The sequence below is a fragment of the Emys orbicularis genome, chromosome 3 (assembly GCF_028017835.1).
Source record: "Emys orbicularis isolate rEmyOrb1 chromosome 3, rEmyOrb1.hap1, whole genome shotgun sequence".
In the NCBI taxonomy this organism is placed as follows: Eukaryota; Metazoa; Chordata; order Testudines; family Emydidae; genus Emys; species Emys orbicularis.
In genome coordinates, this window is record NC_088685.1 from 28,692,950 (window position 1) to 28,710,114 (window position 17,165).

General features: G+C 42.6%; 1 protein-coding gene across 2 annotated transcripts in view; it reads left to right on the plus strand.

Annotated features, from left to right (window-relative positions):
• NBAS (NBAS subunit of NRZ tethering complex) overlaps positions 1 to 17,165 on the plus strand; it is a 409,271-nt gene that overhangs the window by 115,151 nt on the left and 276,955 nt on the right. For both annotated transcript variants that reach the window (XM_065400708.1, XM_065400709.1), the window contains 4 exons: positions 3,731 to 3,864; positions 4,919 to 4,981; positions 6,610 to 6,732; positions 8,045 to 8,147. In XM_065400708.1, the coding sequence (XP_065256780.1) occupies positions 3,731 to 3,864; positions 4,919 to 4,981; positions 6,610 to 6,732; positions 8,045 to 8,147 (423 nt within the window). The remainder of the gene's footprint in view (positions 1 to 3,730; positions 3,865 to 4,918; positions 4,982 to 6,609; positions 6,733 to 8,044; positions 8,148 to 17,165) is intronic.

Sequence of the window (17,165 nt, forward strand, 5' to 3'; positions counted from 1 at the left end):
GTTAGATATTTTAAATTTACATTCACGCACAGCCCTCGTCAGTTCATATAAAGTTCATTTATTTGTGTAATTATTTATTTAGATTTCTAAAACATACATAGCAGAAAGGTGCAGCTTAAATCCTGATATTCCCGTCCTGTGTTTTAAGTGCACAATCAATAACCACACCAGCACACCCACTTCCTGCATAGTCACACTCTGGCTGCCAAGGTAAGTTCTACCTCCTCTACCTCTCCTCGTAGGGTAGAGAAGGACACCTCTACTGCTTCAGAAAATAGAGGACTCTCCCAGCTTCTTTTGGAAGGGGAGAAGACCCCCTGCTGCCCCTATTTGAAATGGATGTTGGGGCATAGGTCCACAGGGGGTAAAACCATGGGAGTCCAATGTCACGCTGTGCCTCAGGGCCTACGTTGCCTTAATCAGGACCTGATTCAAAGTAAACTAATGGAACAAATATTTAGATCAAATAAATCATTAAATATCTAGAGGGCAACAGAACTATGCATAATAAACAGCAAGGTTTTATAAATCTTGTTAGACAAACATGCCTGATAGCTTTTCCACCACAGTAATAGATTTGGACTCTAGTAAAATACTAAATACTGTATTTCATGAAACCTTAATTGGAACCTTGACATTGCCTTGGATGTTTGTGTGTGGATTGACCTTTGTCTAAAAATGGAAAGCAAGAGACAGTGAAAGATAGCAGTGTGCCAAGTTCGAATTGGAAGCCACCAATATTGTTTCTTGGATCAGTGGTATGTGACATCTTCATTAATGATCTAGAAGATGGAAGAAACAGCAAATTAATATAATTGCTATGATAACAAAACATCAATACAGCTAATTCTCACTTCAGATACAGATTTTAAGTTGCTTCTGATGGCTGTAGTCCAGGAGTCGGCACCCTTTCAGAAGGGGTGTGCCGAGTCTTCATTTATTCACTCTAATTTAAGGTTTCGCGTGCCGGTAATACATTTTAACATTTTAGAAGGTCTCTTTCTATCAGTCTGTAATATATAACTAAACTATTGTTGTATGTAAAATAAAGAAGGTTTTTAAAATGTTTAAGAAGCTTCATTTAAAATTAAATTAAAATGAAGAGCCCCCCGGACCAGTGGCCAGGACCCCAGCAGTGTGAGTGCCACTGAAAATCAGCTCGCGTGCCGTGTTCGGCACGCGTGCCATTGGTTGCCTACCCCTGCTGTAGTCCCATATGGATGAGATCAATATTTGAGTTACTTTAAATCTGATCCAAAAACTTGGTACTCTGGTGATTCAATTTATAGTTTATAATGTAATCTTTCAAAAGATGGAATTGCAGCAAAGTTCATGTCCCAGTCCTGAACTGTTATATCAGGGATCGGCAACCTTTGGCACGCGGCTCATCAGGGAAATCCGCTGGCGGGCCGGGACGGTTTGTTTCCCTGCAGCGTCCGCAGGTTGGCTGATTGCAAATCCCACTGGTCGCGGTTCGCCGTTCCAGGCCAATGAGGGCTGCGGGAAGTGGCAGCCAGCACATCCCTCAGCCCACGCCACTTCCCACAGCCCGCATTGGCCTGGAACGGCGAACCGCGACCAGTGGGATTTGCAATCAGCCAACCTGCGGACGCTGCTGGGAAACAAACCATCCCGGCCCGCCAGCGGAGTTCCCTGACGGGCCTCATGCCAAAGCTTGCCGATCCCTGTGTTATATGATTGGTGTTTCATTTGCAGAGCAATAATCTCTTTGCTCAAAAGAGGGTGTCAACAGTCACTTCTTACATCTCACAAAAATGATATTTAGAGAATAGTTCTGCAGATGAATTAACTGCGCATTTAGGAGCCAATCAAAATTGCAAGTGAAATTGTATTTCATATGCTGGCCTAATAAACACAAGTTTTGGCCCTCTCTCCCCCAACTGATCGTTTATCTAACTACCTACTTTTGAAGTGTGGTTCTACTCTGGAAACGTGTTGCTAAAAATGATGACTTCTTACTCAGCAGGTCTGCTCCTTGTGTGTCTTCAGGCATATCTTATTGTTTAACAGACCCAACTAACTTTTTACCGCTTGTCAGTGTCTGCTCTGCAGAGTTAGAAGTGAGAGAGCTAGATGATGTTCCTCCTTGTGCATCATCAATGGAATTGTTTACTCATTTCCACTTGCTTACTCCCACACAGCCTCACTGGAGACATTGGGTTTGCACAGTTCAAGTGAGAGCAGAATTTGGCCTGCAGGAACTTTTGTTATTGGTGGTGGTACATGAGAGAGAAAGAACCAAGAGATATGGGACTTTGAAAATCTTTTTCAGTGTTGGCTGACTCTACTCCTATGGAAGTCAGTGGTAGTTTTACCATTGACTTCAATAGGAGCAGGGTTAGGCTGACACTGAGTATTTTTGAAAATTTCACCCTAAATGCTTAATATTTTATCTATTGTGATGGAAGCACATTCAGTACAATTGTCACCTCTGCCAAGTTATGACTATTCCGATAAAATGATATCAAGAATTTCTCACTACTACATAGTCATCCACTGTGACAGGCTTATGAGCCGTCACTTTCAGAGTAACCTTTCCCCACTATCTCTCTCCTTCCTCATAGTCAAGTAGAAGGACTTAAATACCCACATATGTTGTCCTATATAGATAGGTCCAGGGAATCAATGGGTAACGGGAAGTAGAAGAACTGCGTGGCTTGTACACCTTTTTTTGTGTGTTGTCTGTGCTGAAAACTTTCTCAAATTCTCCTATCACTGCTCTACTAAAAAACGGAGCTGTACCACTGATAGTTTGTAAGTAATTACATCCTTACTGAAAGACACACTATTGCAAAAAAACTTATTTTTCCCATAATACACCCTTGTATCACTCTTCTCCATATCACATCCTGCATATACAGTAGTGTGAGATCTTGTGTAGATTGGCATCCACTGTTACTGATCCAAGCAGCACAAGTTGATATGATGGTAAAAACACTGGCAGTTGATCTACATTGAAGGTACCTACATTGAAGGTACCCGATACAGAGAAAAATAACACAACATTGTTAGTGTGGGAGGGGAGTGCTTTTGCAACAGTGAATAACAGGTCTTTCTACAAGCATGGAAACTTTTAAATGGTTCTTCAGTAAAATATAAAATACTCTGGCAATGTAAGGCTGTACTTCAGCTATTGTATTTGGAGCTATATGAATTATTGTAGTATGTCTATACAGTTTCAAATACAGTTTGAGATTCATGAATCATAAATTGACATAATTGTTAGAAGCACCTCATTTTTCTGCTGCATTCAGTAATGGGTTGTGTGGTGGATGGGCTGTACACAATAACTGCAGCATTTTACAGTATTGATGCTGTTAATGTGCAAATGAAGTAAATTCCTTTGATGTCTGTAAATAATGGTTTCAAGCATCTAACATTTTTTTTAATAATTTGCCTGTTTAAAATATTTGCTTTTTCAAAATTAAATAGGATTCAGTTGCAAGTATCTTGCTCTTTCAGACAGGTTCAGTACACAGAGGATACAGATTAGCTTTTGTTGCATTTTCTGTAATTACAAAAGATATTTCACAGAGAATTATTAAAGATCCAGAGAGCCTCTAATTAAAAAGAAATCACTAAATTGGTTTTATAGTTGTACTTGCACTAGTTAAGATTGTATTTACAGTAACACTGGAATATGGAAAAACTGACTGTAAATGGAAAAAAATGTTTCAACATACAGCAAAATATATTCTGTTTTTGATAGTGTCAGCAAAAAATAATTCCTGATCAGGACCAGCTGATGAGTATGGCACTGGAATGTATCTATAGTTGCGACCGAGATGACCAGCTCTCCCTTTGTTATGATATTTTGGAATGCCTTCCACAAAGAGGATATGGGTGAGCATACATATGTGGTTATATGTAGATGTTTTTAGAACGCATTAAATATAGTTCTGAATTATCTAAAATCTTTCCCTGAGATGACATTCATTTCTCCTGGGGAAATAATTAAAATAAACTAAAAGCTAAAGTATGTAATGTAATTGGTGTAGTACCTATCTTAATTGAACTGTTTGAGCCTATGCTTCATATATGTTAAAAAAAAATGTTTAACAAATTATCTAAATCAAAAGGTCAAAATCAGACGGTCCAGACCACGGCCACTCCGCAGGCCTTTTTGTCAGGCAGAGGTGGGAGGGTCCCTGAGCTCGACATTTGGGCTTGGGCTGCAGCTCTACACTGCTGTTAAACAGCCTCTTAGCTGAAGCCACGCAAGCTCAAGTCAGCTGGCACAGGCCAGCCATGGGTGTCTAATTGTAGTGTAGACATACCCTTGAAGTACATTTCCCAGACCTGAAGAAGAGCTATGTGTAAGCTCGAAAGCTTGTCTCTTTCATCAACAGAAGTTGGTCCAATAAAAGATATTACCTCGCCCATCTTGTCTCTCTAATATATACAGCATTGATGCTCATAAGCATTCATGCCAGCATGAGACAGGCCCTCCTACAGAAAAACTGCACTATGACAAACAACATTTCTGGAGAAAATGGATGAAAGACTGACTATCAGGAGAAGCCCTAGGCTACCTGGTATTCTTCTGGGTCCATTGCCAATCTCCACACTTGGGAAGGTCATGCTTGGAAAAGTGGAGGTGGATGGATGGGAGGGAGTTCAAGGGGAAGGTGTCAGGTAAGAAGCGAGCTGGTATTTCTAGGGGTGGGTTCAATGTTGTCTAGTATTACCCACAAGTTCTTGGCCTTCCTTCTACCAGAAGCCAACAGTTTTAATCCTTTCTGTGCAAGCTGCAGCATCATCTGGGTTTTGAAAGGTTCCAGAATGAATATTCAACTTTTTGGTGTTTATTTCCATGTCGATAATGTGTTATACCAGCAATAACTGGATCATGCATTCAACAGTATTTTTTTTTTTTTTTTAATTAAAACCTTCACAGCCCGGAAACAGACATAACTAAAACTCTTCATGACAAAGTAGATGAACTGGAACAAATTCTCAGGTAAAAACCATTTACCATATCAACAGTTCATTTTGTTTTATTGGAGGAATAGTACAGGAATGTACAGGTTACCATGGCATAGGGTCATAGGTCATATCCAAACCCTTCACTACAAATCTAGAGGAAAAATACTTTCTGAATGTTGAGTTCTTCTACAATATGAGGGTTGTAACTTTCTTCCTACAAAAAATATTTCAACCACTACTGCCCCAAATCAAATATCAAAGCTAGGATTGCAAGGGATGAGAATGGAGTGCTGAACCGCTCCCGTATTTCTGGAACGGCAGTCAGAGTATCTGTAGTGTGTACAAAAGGGTTTAGGCCAAATCTGAGCCTCTAAGCCAGTGGTCCCCAAACTTTTTACCTCGCGCCCCCCATTACTCCTGACCGAGCTGCCCACACCCCTGGGAGCTAGGGCCAGGAGGGGGAGATACAGACAGGGGTAAGGGGGCTGAGGCTGGGGCCATAACTGGGGAAGGAGTGGAGCCTCGGCCGGGAGTGGGATCCCTGGGCGCGGGATCGGTAGCCACCGCTGGAAGTGGAGCCCCGGGCGCGGGGCTGGCGGCTGGGGCCAAGAGTGGAGTGGAGTGGTGCTCCCTTTCTGCCCTCTGTGGGGGCTGGCCCAGGCCCCAGCCGTCCCCCCCCGAATGTTCTAGGGGGCGTGCCCCACTGATTGAGGACCTCTCCTCTAAGCCAAGTTTCAAATGCCTTGAGTATTTATAGGAAGAGAAACATAAAAATGACTAGGAGAGGTTAATCTAAGAAAGGAAGTAATGAGGATGAGGAGGGTTTTTTCTGGTTTCCAATGGTATTGTCGTAATGTCAGCTCCCTGTAGCTTAGGAAAAGTTTGTATGTTCTGATCATCAGAACTTTCAAATTTTATAATGCTTATAGGTTATATAAAATTCAAGAAATGTGAGATGGTTTACAACATTCTTCCTTGAAATAATATTAGACTCTTTGGTTGGTTGGTTTATCATTAAAACAGCTGGTGGTTGGAGAATAACGTTTCTTCCTGAATATGTATAGATTATTTGAATAGTTTGAAATTGAAAATAGAGTTTGTTCATTTCAGAAGGAACTTGATGAAAATATTGCTGTTAGCTGCCAGTGTGGTATATTTACTGAAAGTATTCTTTGTTTGAAGGAGGGACAATACTCAGGTAGTTATGGCACTAGTTTGGGATTTGGGAGATGAGAGTTCAATTTCTGGCTCTGCCACAGACTTTATTTATGACTTTGGCAAAGTCACTTACTCTCTCAACCTCAGTTCAGCTCCTCATCTGTAAGGTCCCTACTAATATTACCTTTCTCCCACCTTCTGTCTAACTTGTCTGTTGAGGTTGTAAGCTCTTTGGGGGAGAGACTCTCATTGTATGTGTATGTGCAGTGCTTTGCACAATGGAACCCTGATCTTGTGTGAAGCCTCTAGGCCATTGTTTCTCAACGACTGGTCCATGGACTGGTGCCGGTCCCTGAGATCTCCCTGACAGTTTAGAAAGCCCTGGTCCCAGGTATCAAAAAGGTTGAGAAACACTACTTTAGGCAATATTATGATACAAATAATGATGATCTAATGCAGGACAAAATGGCAAGATGCTGAATGATTTATACTGTATATTTGTAGTGTATCAGAAATTTTGGAGAAGCATGGACTTCAGAAACCTGTATCATTTGTAAAAGATACGCAGAACAGCCCAGAGCAAGCAGAGAAGCTTATGATTAGGCTGACCAGGCACACAGGACGCAAGTGAGTATTGACAGTGTTGGTCAGCTTAGAATGTTCGTGTTCAGAGAATGTGCGTTTTCACCTTTATACACCAATGTGATGGTACTTTTTTCTCTCAACCTTAACACAATAACCATAAAACAAACTTGTTAACGTGAAATTGAACATTGACTATAAGTGCTTCACTGCTTTTTGTTGTTGTTAAAAATACTACCTCTTGCTAGAATGGTTGCAGACTGATTTCAGTATGGTTGTGTTCTGTTCAGTTAAGCAAGCTTAAAAGGCATATTGGCAGAGAAAATACTTCCAGTCATGTATGTACTTTAAAAATGAACAATAAAACAAATGTACTGGAAATAAAGTCCTTTAAAACTAATTCTGTTTTACTGAAAGCGCAGAATTTATGAAATAGCATCTTTTAGAATTTTTTTTTTTGGCTTCACATGATTTTCTTATGAGCTTTTGTATCAGTAGTTTTAATTCAGGTATTTAGCAATAATTGAATCTGCCATTTCTTCTTTTATTGATTTTTTTATTTGGAAAATACTCTTATTTTTCATGTTCCATCTTGCTGTAGCTGAGTTATTGTACACCCTTCATTGAGAACAGAGAAATCAGATTGCTGAAGTCTTGAGAAAAAGCAGCATTTTGTGTGTGTTGTAATTACTGCTTCTCTTACTAAGAAAAGCTCCATCAGCTTTGATGGGTAGTATATAGCTGGAGCATGCTGAAAGCCCTCTTAAGAGTTTTTAAATAGCTTGGAAAGATCAAATGAGTGTCTCTCCTAAAGTAAGAAGGTGCTGTAGAAGAAAAGTACCTCTCATCTGTATAGATCCTTGGCTCTTGGACCCTCATGTCTTACTACTTTACCTAATAGCGTCAGATGCTCAGTTAAATACTTTAATATCAAGAATATAGAGAAAATGCTAACATAAATGTCAATTCACAATCAAAAAGCAGTCCGGGAGATAGTGACCCAATAGACAGCTTAGTAGAATCCTTTCTAAACTCCTCCCACCAAATTAAAATAAAATTTAAATAAAAACAATAATGTTGTCTCCCCGGGTTGCAGACTTTTTGTATATCAGGCTTTTTGATAACTTGCATTAAATTTACTGCAATAATCCAGAGTTGATGTCTCAAAATTATGATTATCCAACTCTTTTTGGGTGCTGTTAAAAATAGCTCAACAAATAGCTCATCACTGGAGGATTTTGGGAATGCTTACTTTAAAAAAAACCAAAATTGTGGTATGTCAGGTCACAGGTGGAACTCTAGCATCATCTCCCATTAAGGGGGACAATAAATATTGATTTTTTTTCTATTTATTTAGGCAGCCACCAGTCAGTGAGATGCACTGGAAAGGGTTACTGCAGGATATGTTGGATATGCAGCAGAATGTCTACACGTGCTTAGAGCCAGACACTTGCTACGAGGTGATTTCTACCCACTCCTCTATTTTTATTCTACAAACCAATATCAGAATAAATTGTCTCAGTTTGTACTGCTGTTCTCATTTGTGTCACTGAGATTGACACGAGTAAATCTTCTCACGCTGTACTGAAATATTACCCCTTGGCTGTCTGTGAACTCTACCATTGAAACCAGTGTAGTAGAAGTTTCTGTCAGGGGGTTCCTTTGATGCATTTCATCAACAGTCCATGTAGTCTCCTGTCAGTCCCTCAGCATGAGGTTCTATTTATTTAAATCAAAAGACTGAACTACTTGAGGAATATAAGAGTTCTAAGATCTATAGTTTTTGATTCATAGATATCTTAATAAATAGAAGTTTAGGCAAGTGATTACTAATAAAAGTAATTTAAAGATAAATTATATTTTTGTTAAATGTTACGTTTTAATTAAACATGAACTTTGTATTCAGCCAAGCGTTTTAATGTCACCCACAGTACATACAGGACTGTGTGTAGATATTTTCCTCTTTGATTTAAAGTGAAATGTGAAATCCAATTTCGGCAGAAAATAATCTGCATATGTATAAACCCAAGACATGCTGGTCATTAGAGTTTGTGAAGGACTGTTATTATGCTGAAGTGGAATTTATTTTGATATGTGCTGTTTATTTGCATATTCACTTTAATACATTACAGTTCAGCATTTAGATTACACTGTGCATAGGCTTACTTATCTTGAAATCTTGACATCTTTTGAAAGTTTAATATTTGTGTCAGTTTTTTTTTCATTACAGTTTACAGAATTAATTGCATGTAGCTGCCAGTCTCTCCTGCTCTGGGAGAAGTCCTGAAAGCAAATTTGAACAGTTTTGAAGGAATTAAAGAAAAAAAAAGCATATGGGACTTAAAGTAGAAATTGAAATATGTCACTTTTTTCTACAGTTATACATTTTTAAGCCATGTCAAGAAAAACGCTGTATGTCAGAAGACATTCCTCATTTCATAAAATAATGGACTAGATAATTAAAACAGTTGGACTATTAATTTGTCTGATAAGTATGCATATTTTGTTGCAACTAGAACATACAGCAGAACCTCAGAGTTATGAACACCTCGGGAATGGAGGTTGTTTGCAACTCTGAAATGTTCGTAACTCTGAACAAAATGTTATGGTTCTTTCAAAAGTTTTACAACTGAACATTGGCTTAATACAGCTTTGAAACTTTACTGTGCAAAAGAAAAAGGCTGCTTTTCCTTTTTTTTTTTTTTTTGGTAGTTTATGTTTAACACAGTACTGTACTGTATTTGTTTTTTTTTGTTTTTTGGTCTCTGGTGCTGCCTGATTATGTACTTCTGGTCCAAATGAGGTGTGTGGTTGACTGTTCAGTTCATAACTCAAGTGTTTGTAACTCTGAGGTTCTACTGTATTTCTATCTTCCATTAGCACTCAGAACTGGTAAATTAATATCTTTTGTTTGAAAATCATGCATGGCATTAGAAAAAGAATAGGCCTGTAAGGTGGCTTCTGCATCAACATTGGGACGTGTGTTGGGACTCTGTTGTGAAGTGTGTTGTGTTATTTGATTGAAACAAAACCTCCGGGAATCCTTTTGGAGAATGGGACCCGTATCCAACAATCTTCATTTATTTTTCATTTAATTTCAAAAAGGGGAACTATGCAAAAATGAGGGGGTTAGTTAAACAGAAATTAAAAGGTACAGTGACTAAAGTGAAATCCCTGCAAGCTGCATGGACGCTTTTTAAAGACACCATAATAGAGGCCCAACTTAAATGTATTCCCCAAATTAAGAAACACAGTAAAAGAACTAAAAAAGAGCCACCGTGGCTTAACAACCATGTAAAAGAAGCAGTGAGAGATAAAAAGGCATCTTTTTAAAAGTGGAAGTCAAATCCTAGGGTATGTCTACACTACAGGATTAATTCGAATTTATATAATTCGAATTTAGGAAACCGATTTTATAAATTCGAATGTATTCGGCCACACTAGGCACCATTAATTCGGTGGTTTGCGTCCAAGCTACCATAGTAGCATCGATTTCCAGAGCGTTGCATTGTGGGTAGCTTTTACATAGGTATCCCATAGTTCCCGCAGTCTCCACCCCCCTTGGAATTCTGGGTTGAGACCCCAGTGCATGATGGGGCAAAAAACATTGTCGCAGGTAGTTCTGGGTACAGCCTCCCCCTCCCTCCCTGAAAGCAACGGCAGACAACCATTTCGCGCCTTTTTTCCTGAGTGAACTCTGCAGACTCCATTCTGCATCAAGCATGGATCCCGTTGTGCTCCAGAACGCAGTCTCGAACATTATAAACACCTCGCGCTTTCTCGTGGAGTTTATGCTTACACAGGACCAGAAAAAAGAGGCGAGGAGGAGGAGGAGGCGGCGATTGCAGCGCAGCGACCAGCGTGATGAGGACATGGACACGGACACAGAATTCTCTGAGACCGCGGGCCCCGGTGCTTTGGAGATTATGATGTTAATGGGCCAGGTTATAGGCTTTGAACGCCGATTCTGGGCCCGGGAAACAAGCACAGACTGGTGGGACCGCATAGTGTTGCAGGTGTGGGACGATTCCCAGTGGCTGAGAAACTTTCGCATGCGTAAGGGCACTTTCATGGAACTTTGTGACTTGCTTTCCCCTGCCCTGAAGCGCCAGAATACCAAGATGAGAGCAGCCCTCACAGTTGAGAAGCGAGTGGCGATAGCCCTGTGGAAGCTTGCAACGCCAGACAGCTACCGGTCAGTCGGGAATCAATTTGGAGTGGGCAAATCTACTGTGGGGGCTGCTGTGATGCAAGTAGCCAAAGCAATCACGGAGGTGCTGCTACGAAAGGTAGTGACTCTGGGAAATGTGCAGGTCATAGTGGATGGCTTTGCTGCAATGGGATTCCCTAACTGTGGTGGGGCAATAGATGGAACCCATATTCCTATCTTGGCACCGGAGCACCAGGGTACCCAGTACATAAACCGCAAGGGGTACTTCTCAATGGTGCTGCAAGCACTTGTGGATCACAAGGGACGTTTCACCAACATCCATGTGGGCTGGCCGGGAAGGGTTCATGACGCTCGCGTCTTCAGGAACACCAATCTGTTTAAACGGCTGCAGCAAGGGACTTACTTTCCGGACCAGAAAATAACCGTGGGGGATGTTGAAATGCCAATTGTTATTCTTGGGGACCCAGCCTACCCCTTAATGCCATGGCTCATGAAGCCATACACAGGCAGCCTGGACAGGAGTCAGGAGTTGTTCAACTACAGGCTGAGCAAGTGCAGAATGGTGGTAGAATGTGCATTTGGCCGTTTAAAAGGTCGCTGGCGATCCTTATTGACTCGCTCAGACCTCAGCCAAACCAATATCCCCATTGTTATTACTGCTTGCTGTGTGCTTCACAATCTCTGTGAGAGCAAGGGGGAGACCTTTATGGCAGGGTGGGAGGCTGAGGCAAATCGCCTGGCTGCTGATTACTCGCAGCCAGACACCAGGGCGATTAGAAGAGCACACGATGAAGCGCTGCGCATTAGGGAAGCTTTGAAAACCAGTTTCATGACTGGCCAGGCTACAGTGTGAAATTTATGTTTGTTTATCCTTCCTGAAAACCCGCTCCCTTTATTGACTCATTCTCTGTAAGGAACCCACCCTCCCCCTTCCCCCAGCTTGCTTTCAAAGGAAATAAAGTCACCATTGTTTAAAAATCATTTATTCTTTATTAATTGATTATAAAAAGAGGGAGAGAACCTGAGTGGGGTTTGGGAGGAGGATCAGCGGGAAGGAAAAGCCCAGTAAAAAAAGGTTAAGAAAATGGCAGCCTTTTGCTTGGGCTGTCCACTGGGGTGGAATGGGAGGGTGTACGGAGCCTTCCCCCCCGTGTTCTTACACGTCTGGGTGTGGAGGCTATGGAACATGGTGAGGAGGTAGGGGGGTTATACAGGGGCTGTAGCGGCACAGAACCTGAGTGGGGTTTGGGAGGAGGATCTGCGGGAAGGAAAAGCCCAGTAAAAAAAGGTTAAAAAAAAGGCAGCCTTTTGCTTGGGCTGTCCACTGGGGTGGAATGGGAGGGTGTACGGAGCCTTCCCCCCCGTGTTCTTACACGTCTGGGTGTGGAGGCTATGGAACATGGTGAGGAGGTAGGGGGGTTATACAGGGGCTGTAGCGGCACTCGGTTCTCCAGCAGCCGTTCCTGAAGCTCCACCAGACGCCGGAGCATGTCTGTTTGCTCACGCAGCAGCCCCAGCGTTGCTTCCCGACTCCTCTGATCTTCCTGCCGCCACCTCTCATCTCGAGCGTCTCTCCTCTCCTCACGTTGGTCCCTTCTGTCCTCACGTTGGTCCCTCATGTCCTCACGTTGGTCCCTCCTGTCCTCACGGTCACTGGCTTCTTTCCTATACTTGCAAACCGTCTCCTTCCACTCATTCAGATGAGCTCTTTCATTCCTGGTGGATTGCATGATTTCGGAAAACATCTCTTCTCTCGTCTTTTTTTTACGACGCCTTATCTGGGATAGCCTTCGGGAAGGAGGAGGGAGGCTTGAAACATTTGCACCTGCTGGAGGGAGTGAAAAAAGGAGAGAATTTTTTTAAAAGATACATTTTTCAGAACAATGCTTATACTCTTTCACGGTGTATACTATTCACATTACATAGCACATGTGATTTCTGTGCAAGGTCGCATTTTGCCTCTTAATATTGAGTGCCTGTGGCTTTGCTGCTAGAGATCACAGACGCAGGTCGGGGCAACAGAATTCACCTTGCATGCTGCCATGGTAAGCCACTGTCTTTAGGCTTCTGCGCCCTGCTTTCCCACATACCAAGCAAAGCCCGTTGTGCTGCAGTTTTCCTATTAGCTTGTTTTCTGCTGCTGAAGGTTAACACCCCCCCCCCCCATCCAATTCTCTGGGATGATTGCTTTCTCCCTCCCCCCACCGCGTGGCTGGTATCAGGGAAGATCCCTGCAGGAACCAAACTAACACCACCCCCCACCACCCGCCATGAATTCTCTGGGATGATTGCTTTCTCCCTCCCCCCACCGCGTGGCTGGTATCAGGGAAGATCCCTGCAGGAACCAAACTAACACCACCCCCCCCCACCCGCCATGAATTCTCTGGGATGATTGCTTTCTCCCTCCCCCCACCGCGTGGCTGGTATCAGGGAAGATCCCTGCAGGAACCAAACTAACACCACCACCCCCCACCCGCCATGAATTCTCTGGGATGATTGCTTTCTCCCTCCCCCCACCGCGTGGCTGGTATCAGGGAAGATCCCTGCTAGCAAAACGCGAAAAGCTCTGGGCCAATCCTCCCCCCCCCCCCCCTTGCACTTGGCTAAATGCAGGGAAGGATTTCTTTTCAGCCACAGGCAAACAGCCCAGTAGGAACGGCCACCTCAGTCCCCTTAATTAAATTCCCTTATTTCAACCAGGTTACCCTAAGCGATATCACTCTCCTGAGGATTACACAGCAAGATAAAGAACGGATGTTGCTTGAATGCCAGCAAACACCGGGACCATACGCTGCCAGGCTGTGTCCGGCAATGATACCAGATTACTTGCTACTAGCATGGCGTGGTCAAGTGTCCTACCATGGAGGACGGAATAAGGCTGCACTGCCCAGAAACCTTGTGGCAAGGCTTTTGGAGTACCTCCAGGAGAGCTTCATGGAGATGTCCCTGGAGGATTTCCGCTCCATCCCCAGACATGTTAACAGACTTTTCCAGTAGCTGTACTGGCTGCGAATGCATCCCAAGTGCTCAGGGCAAATTAATCATTAAAAATGCTTGCTTTTAAACCATGTTTTCTATTTTAAAAGGTAAACTCACCTGAGGTCCCTTCCATGGGGTCATGGTCTTGGGTGCTGGCTTGGGAGGCTTGGGAGGGTACTTCAGTCAGGGTGAGAAACAGTTCCTGGCTGTTGGGGAGAACGGAGAGCTGGGTGCTCTCTGCCAGCTCGTCCTCCTCCTCCTCCTCCTCTTCCCCTTCCACGGAATCATCAGGTGTACCTGATGAGATTATCCCCAGCTCGGAATCCACAGTCAGAGGTGGGGTAGTGGTGGCGGCCCCCCCTAGAAATGCATTTAGCTCAGCGTAGAAGCGGCATGTCCGCGGCTCTGACCCGGAGCGACCGTTTGCCTCCTTTGCTTTTTGATAGGCTTGTCTGAGCTCCTTGACTTTCACGCGGCACTGATCTGTGTCCCTATTGTGGCCTCTCTCCATCATGCCCTTGGAAATTTTTTCATAAGTTTTGGCATTTCGTCTTTTCGAACGCAGTTCAGCTAGCACTGAATCCTCTCCCCATATAGAGATCAAATCCAGTACCTCCTGTACGGTCCATGCTGGTGCTCTTTTTCGATTATCAGCCTGCATGGTTACCTGTGCTGATGAGCTCTCTGTGGTCACCTGTGCTCTCCACGCTGTGCAAACAGGAAATGAAATTCAAATGTTCCCGGGTCTTTTCCTGTCCACCTGGCCAGTGCATGCGAGTTCAGATTGCTGGCCAGAGCGGTCACAATGGTGCACTGTGGGATAGCTCCTGGAGGCCAATAACATCGAATTGCGGCCACACTAACGCTAATTCGAATTGACAAATTCGATTTTGGCGCTACTCCGCTCGTCGGGGTGGAGTACAGAAATCGAATTAAAGGGCTCTTTAATTCGAATTAAATGGCTTCGTTGTGTGGACGGGTCAAGCGTTAATTCGAATTAAGGCAGCTAAATCCGAATTAAAGTCGTAGTGTAGACCAGGCCCTAGTGAGGTAAATAGAAAGGAGCATAAACACTGCCAAATTAAGTATAAAAATGTAATAAGAAAAGCCAAAGAGGAGTTTGAAGAACGACTAGCCAAAAACTCAAAAGGTAATAACAAAATGTTTTTAAGTACATCAGAAGCAGGAAGCCTGCTAAACAACCAGTGGGGCCCCTAGATGATCGAGATACAAAAGGAGTGCTTAAAGACGATAAAGTCATTGCGGAGAAACTAAATGGATTCTTTGCTTCAGTCTTCACGGCTGAGGATGTTAGGGAGATTCCCAAACCTGAGCCAGCTTTTGTAGGTGACAAATCTGAGGAACTGTCACAGATTGAAGTGTCACTAGAGGAGGTTTTGGAATTAATTGATAAACTTAACATTAACAAGTTACCGGGACCAGATGGCATTCACCCAAGAGTTCTGAAAGAACTCAAATGTAAGTTGTGGAACTATTAACTCTGGTTTGTAACCTGTCCTTTAAATCAGCTTCTGTACCCAATGACTGGAAGATAGCTAATGTAATGCCAATATTTAAAAGGGCCCTAGAGGTGATCCTGGCAATTACAGACCGGTAAGTCTAACGTCAGTACCGGGCAAATTAGTTGAAACAAGAATAAAATTGTCAGACACATAGAAGAAGACAAATGGTTGGGCAAAAGTCAACATGGTTTCTGTAAAGGGAAATCGTGTCTTACTAATCTATTAGAGTTCTTTGAAGGGGTCAACAAATATGTGGACGAGGGGGATCCAGTGGACATAGTATACTTAGATTTCCAGAAAACCTTTGACAAGGTCCCTCACCAAAGGCTCTTACATAAATTAAGTTGTCATGGGATAAAAGGGAAGGTCCTTTTGTGGATTGAGAACTGGTTAAAAGACAGGGAACAAAGGGCAGGAATAAATGGTAAATTCTCAGAATGGAGAGGGGTAACTAGTGGTGTTCCCCAAGGGTCAGTCCTAGGACCAATCCTATTCAACTTACTCATAAATGATCTGGAGAAAGGGGTAAAAAGTGAGGAGGCAAAGTTTGCAGATGATACTAAACTGCTCTAGATAGTTAAGACCAAAGCAGACTGAAAAACTTCAAAAAGATCTCACAAAACTAAGTGATTGGGCAACAAAATGGCAAATGAAAGTTCATGTGGATAAATGTAAAGTAATGCACATTGGAAAAATAACCCCAACTATACATACAATATGATGGGGGCTAATTTAGCTACAACAAATCAGGAAAAAGCTCTTGGAGTCATCGTGGATAGTTCTCTGAAGACGTCCACACAGTGTGCAGAGGCAGTCAAAAAAGCAAACAGGATGTTAGGAATCATTAAAAAGGGGATAGAGAATAAGACGGAGAATATATTATTGTCCTTATATAAATCGATGGTACGCCCACATCTTGAATACTGTGTACAGATGTGGTCTCCTCATCTCAAAAAAGATATACTGGCACTAGAAAAGGTTCAGAGAAGGGCAACTAAAATGATTAGGGGTTTGGAATGGGTTCCATATGAGGAGAGATTAAAGAGGCTAGGACTTTTCAGCTTGGAAAAGAGGAGACTAAGAGGGGATATGATTGAGTTATATAAAATCATGAGTGATGTGGAGAAAGTAGATAAGGAAAAGTTATTTACTTATTCTCATAATACAAGAACCTAGGACCACCAAATGAAATTAATGGGCAGCAGGTTTAAAACAAATAAAAGGAAGTTCTTCTTCACACAGCGCACAGTCAACTTGTGGAACTCCTTGCCTGAGGAGGTTGTGAAGGCTAGGACTATAACAGCGTTTAAAAGAGAGCTGGATAAATTCATGGAGGTTAAGTCCATTAATGGCTATTAGCCAGGATGAGTAAGGAATGGTGTCCCTAGTCTCTGTTTGTCAGAGGGTGGAGATGGATGGCAGGAGAGAGATCATTTGATCATTTCCTGTTAGGTTCACTCCCTCTGGGGCACCTGGCATTGGCCACTGTTGGTAGACAGGATACTGGGCTAGATGGACCTTTGGTCTGACCCAGTACGGCTGTTCTTATATAATCTGCATTTTGGTCTACTCTCTTATTGATAAATCAACAAATACAGACATTTTTTGCCTTAGATCATTATCTACAAATTTCTGTGTTCAAGGAGGTTACACATACATACTAAGAATCGTTTACTGGTCAGATATTCTTATTAAAATGGTTTATTGCCAGCCTTATGGTAGCTACTCTCTGCCTATGTTTCGGCTTTCACTTGAGATATGTTGCATGGTGAGTTGTAAGGCTGCTGCCACATTCAAATGGTTTG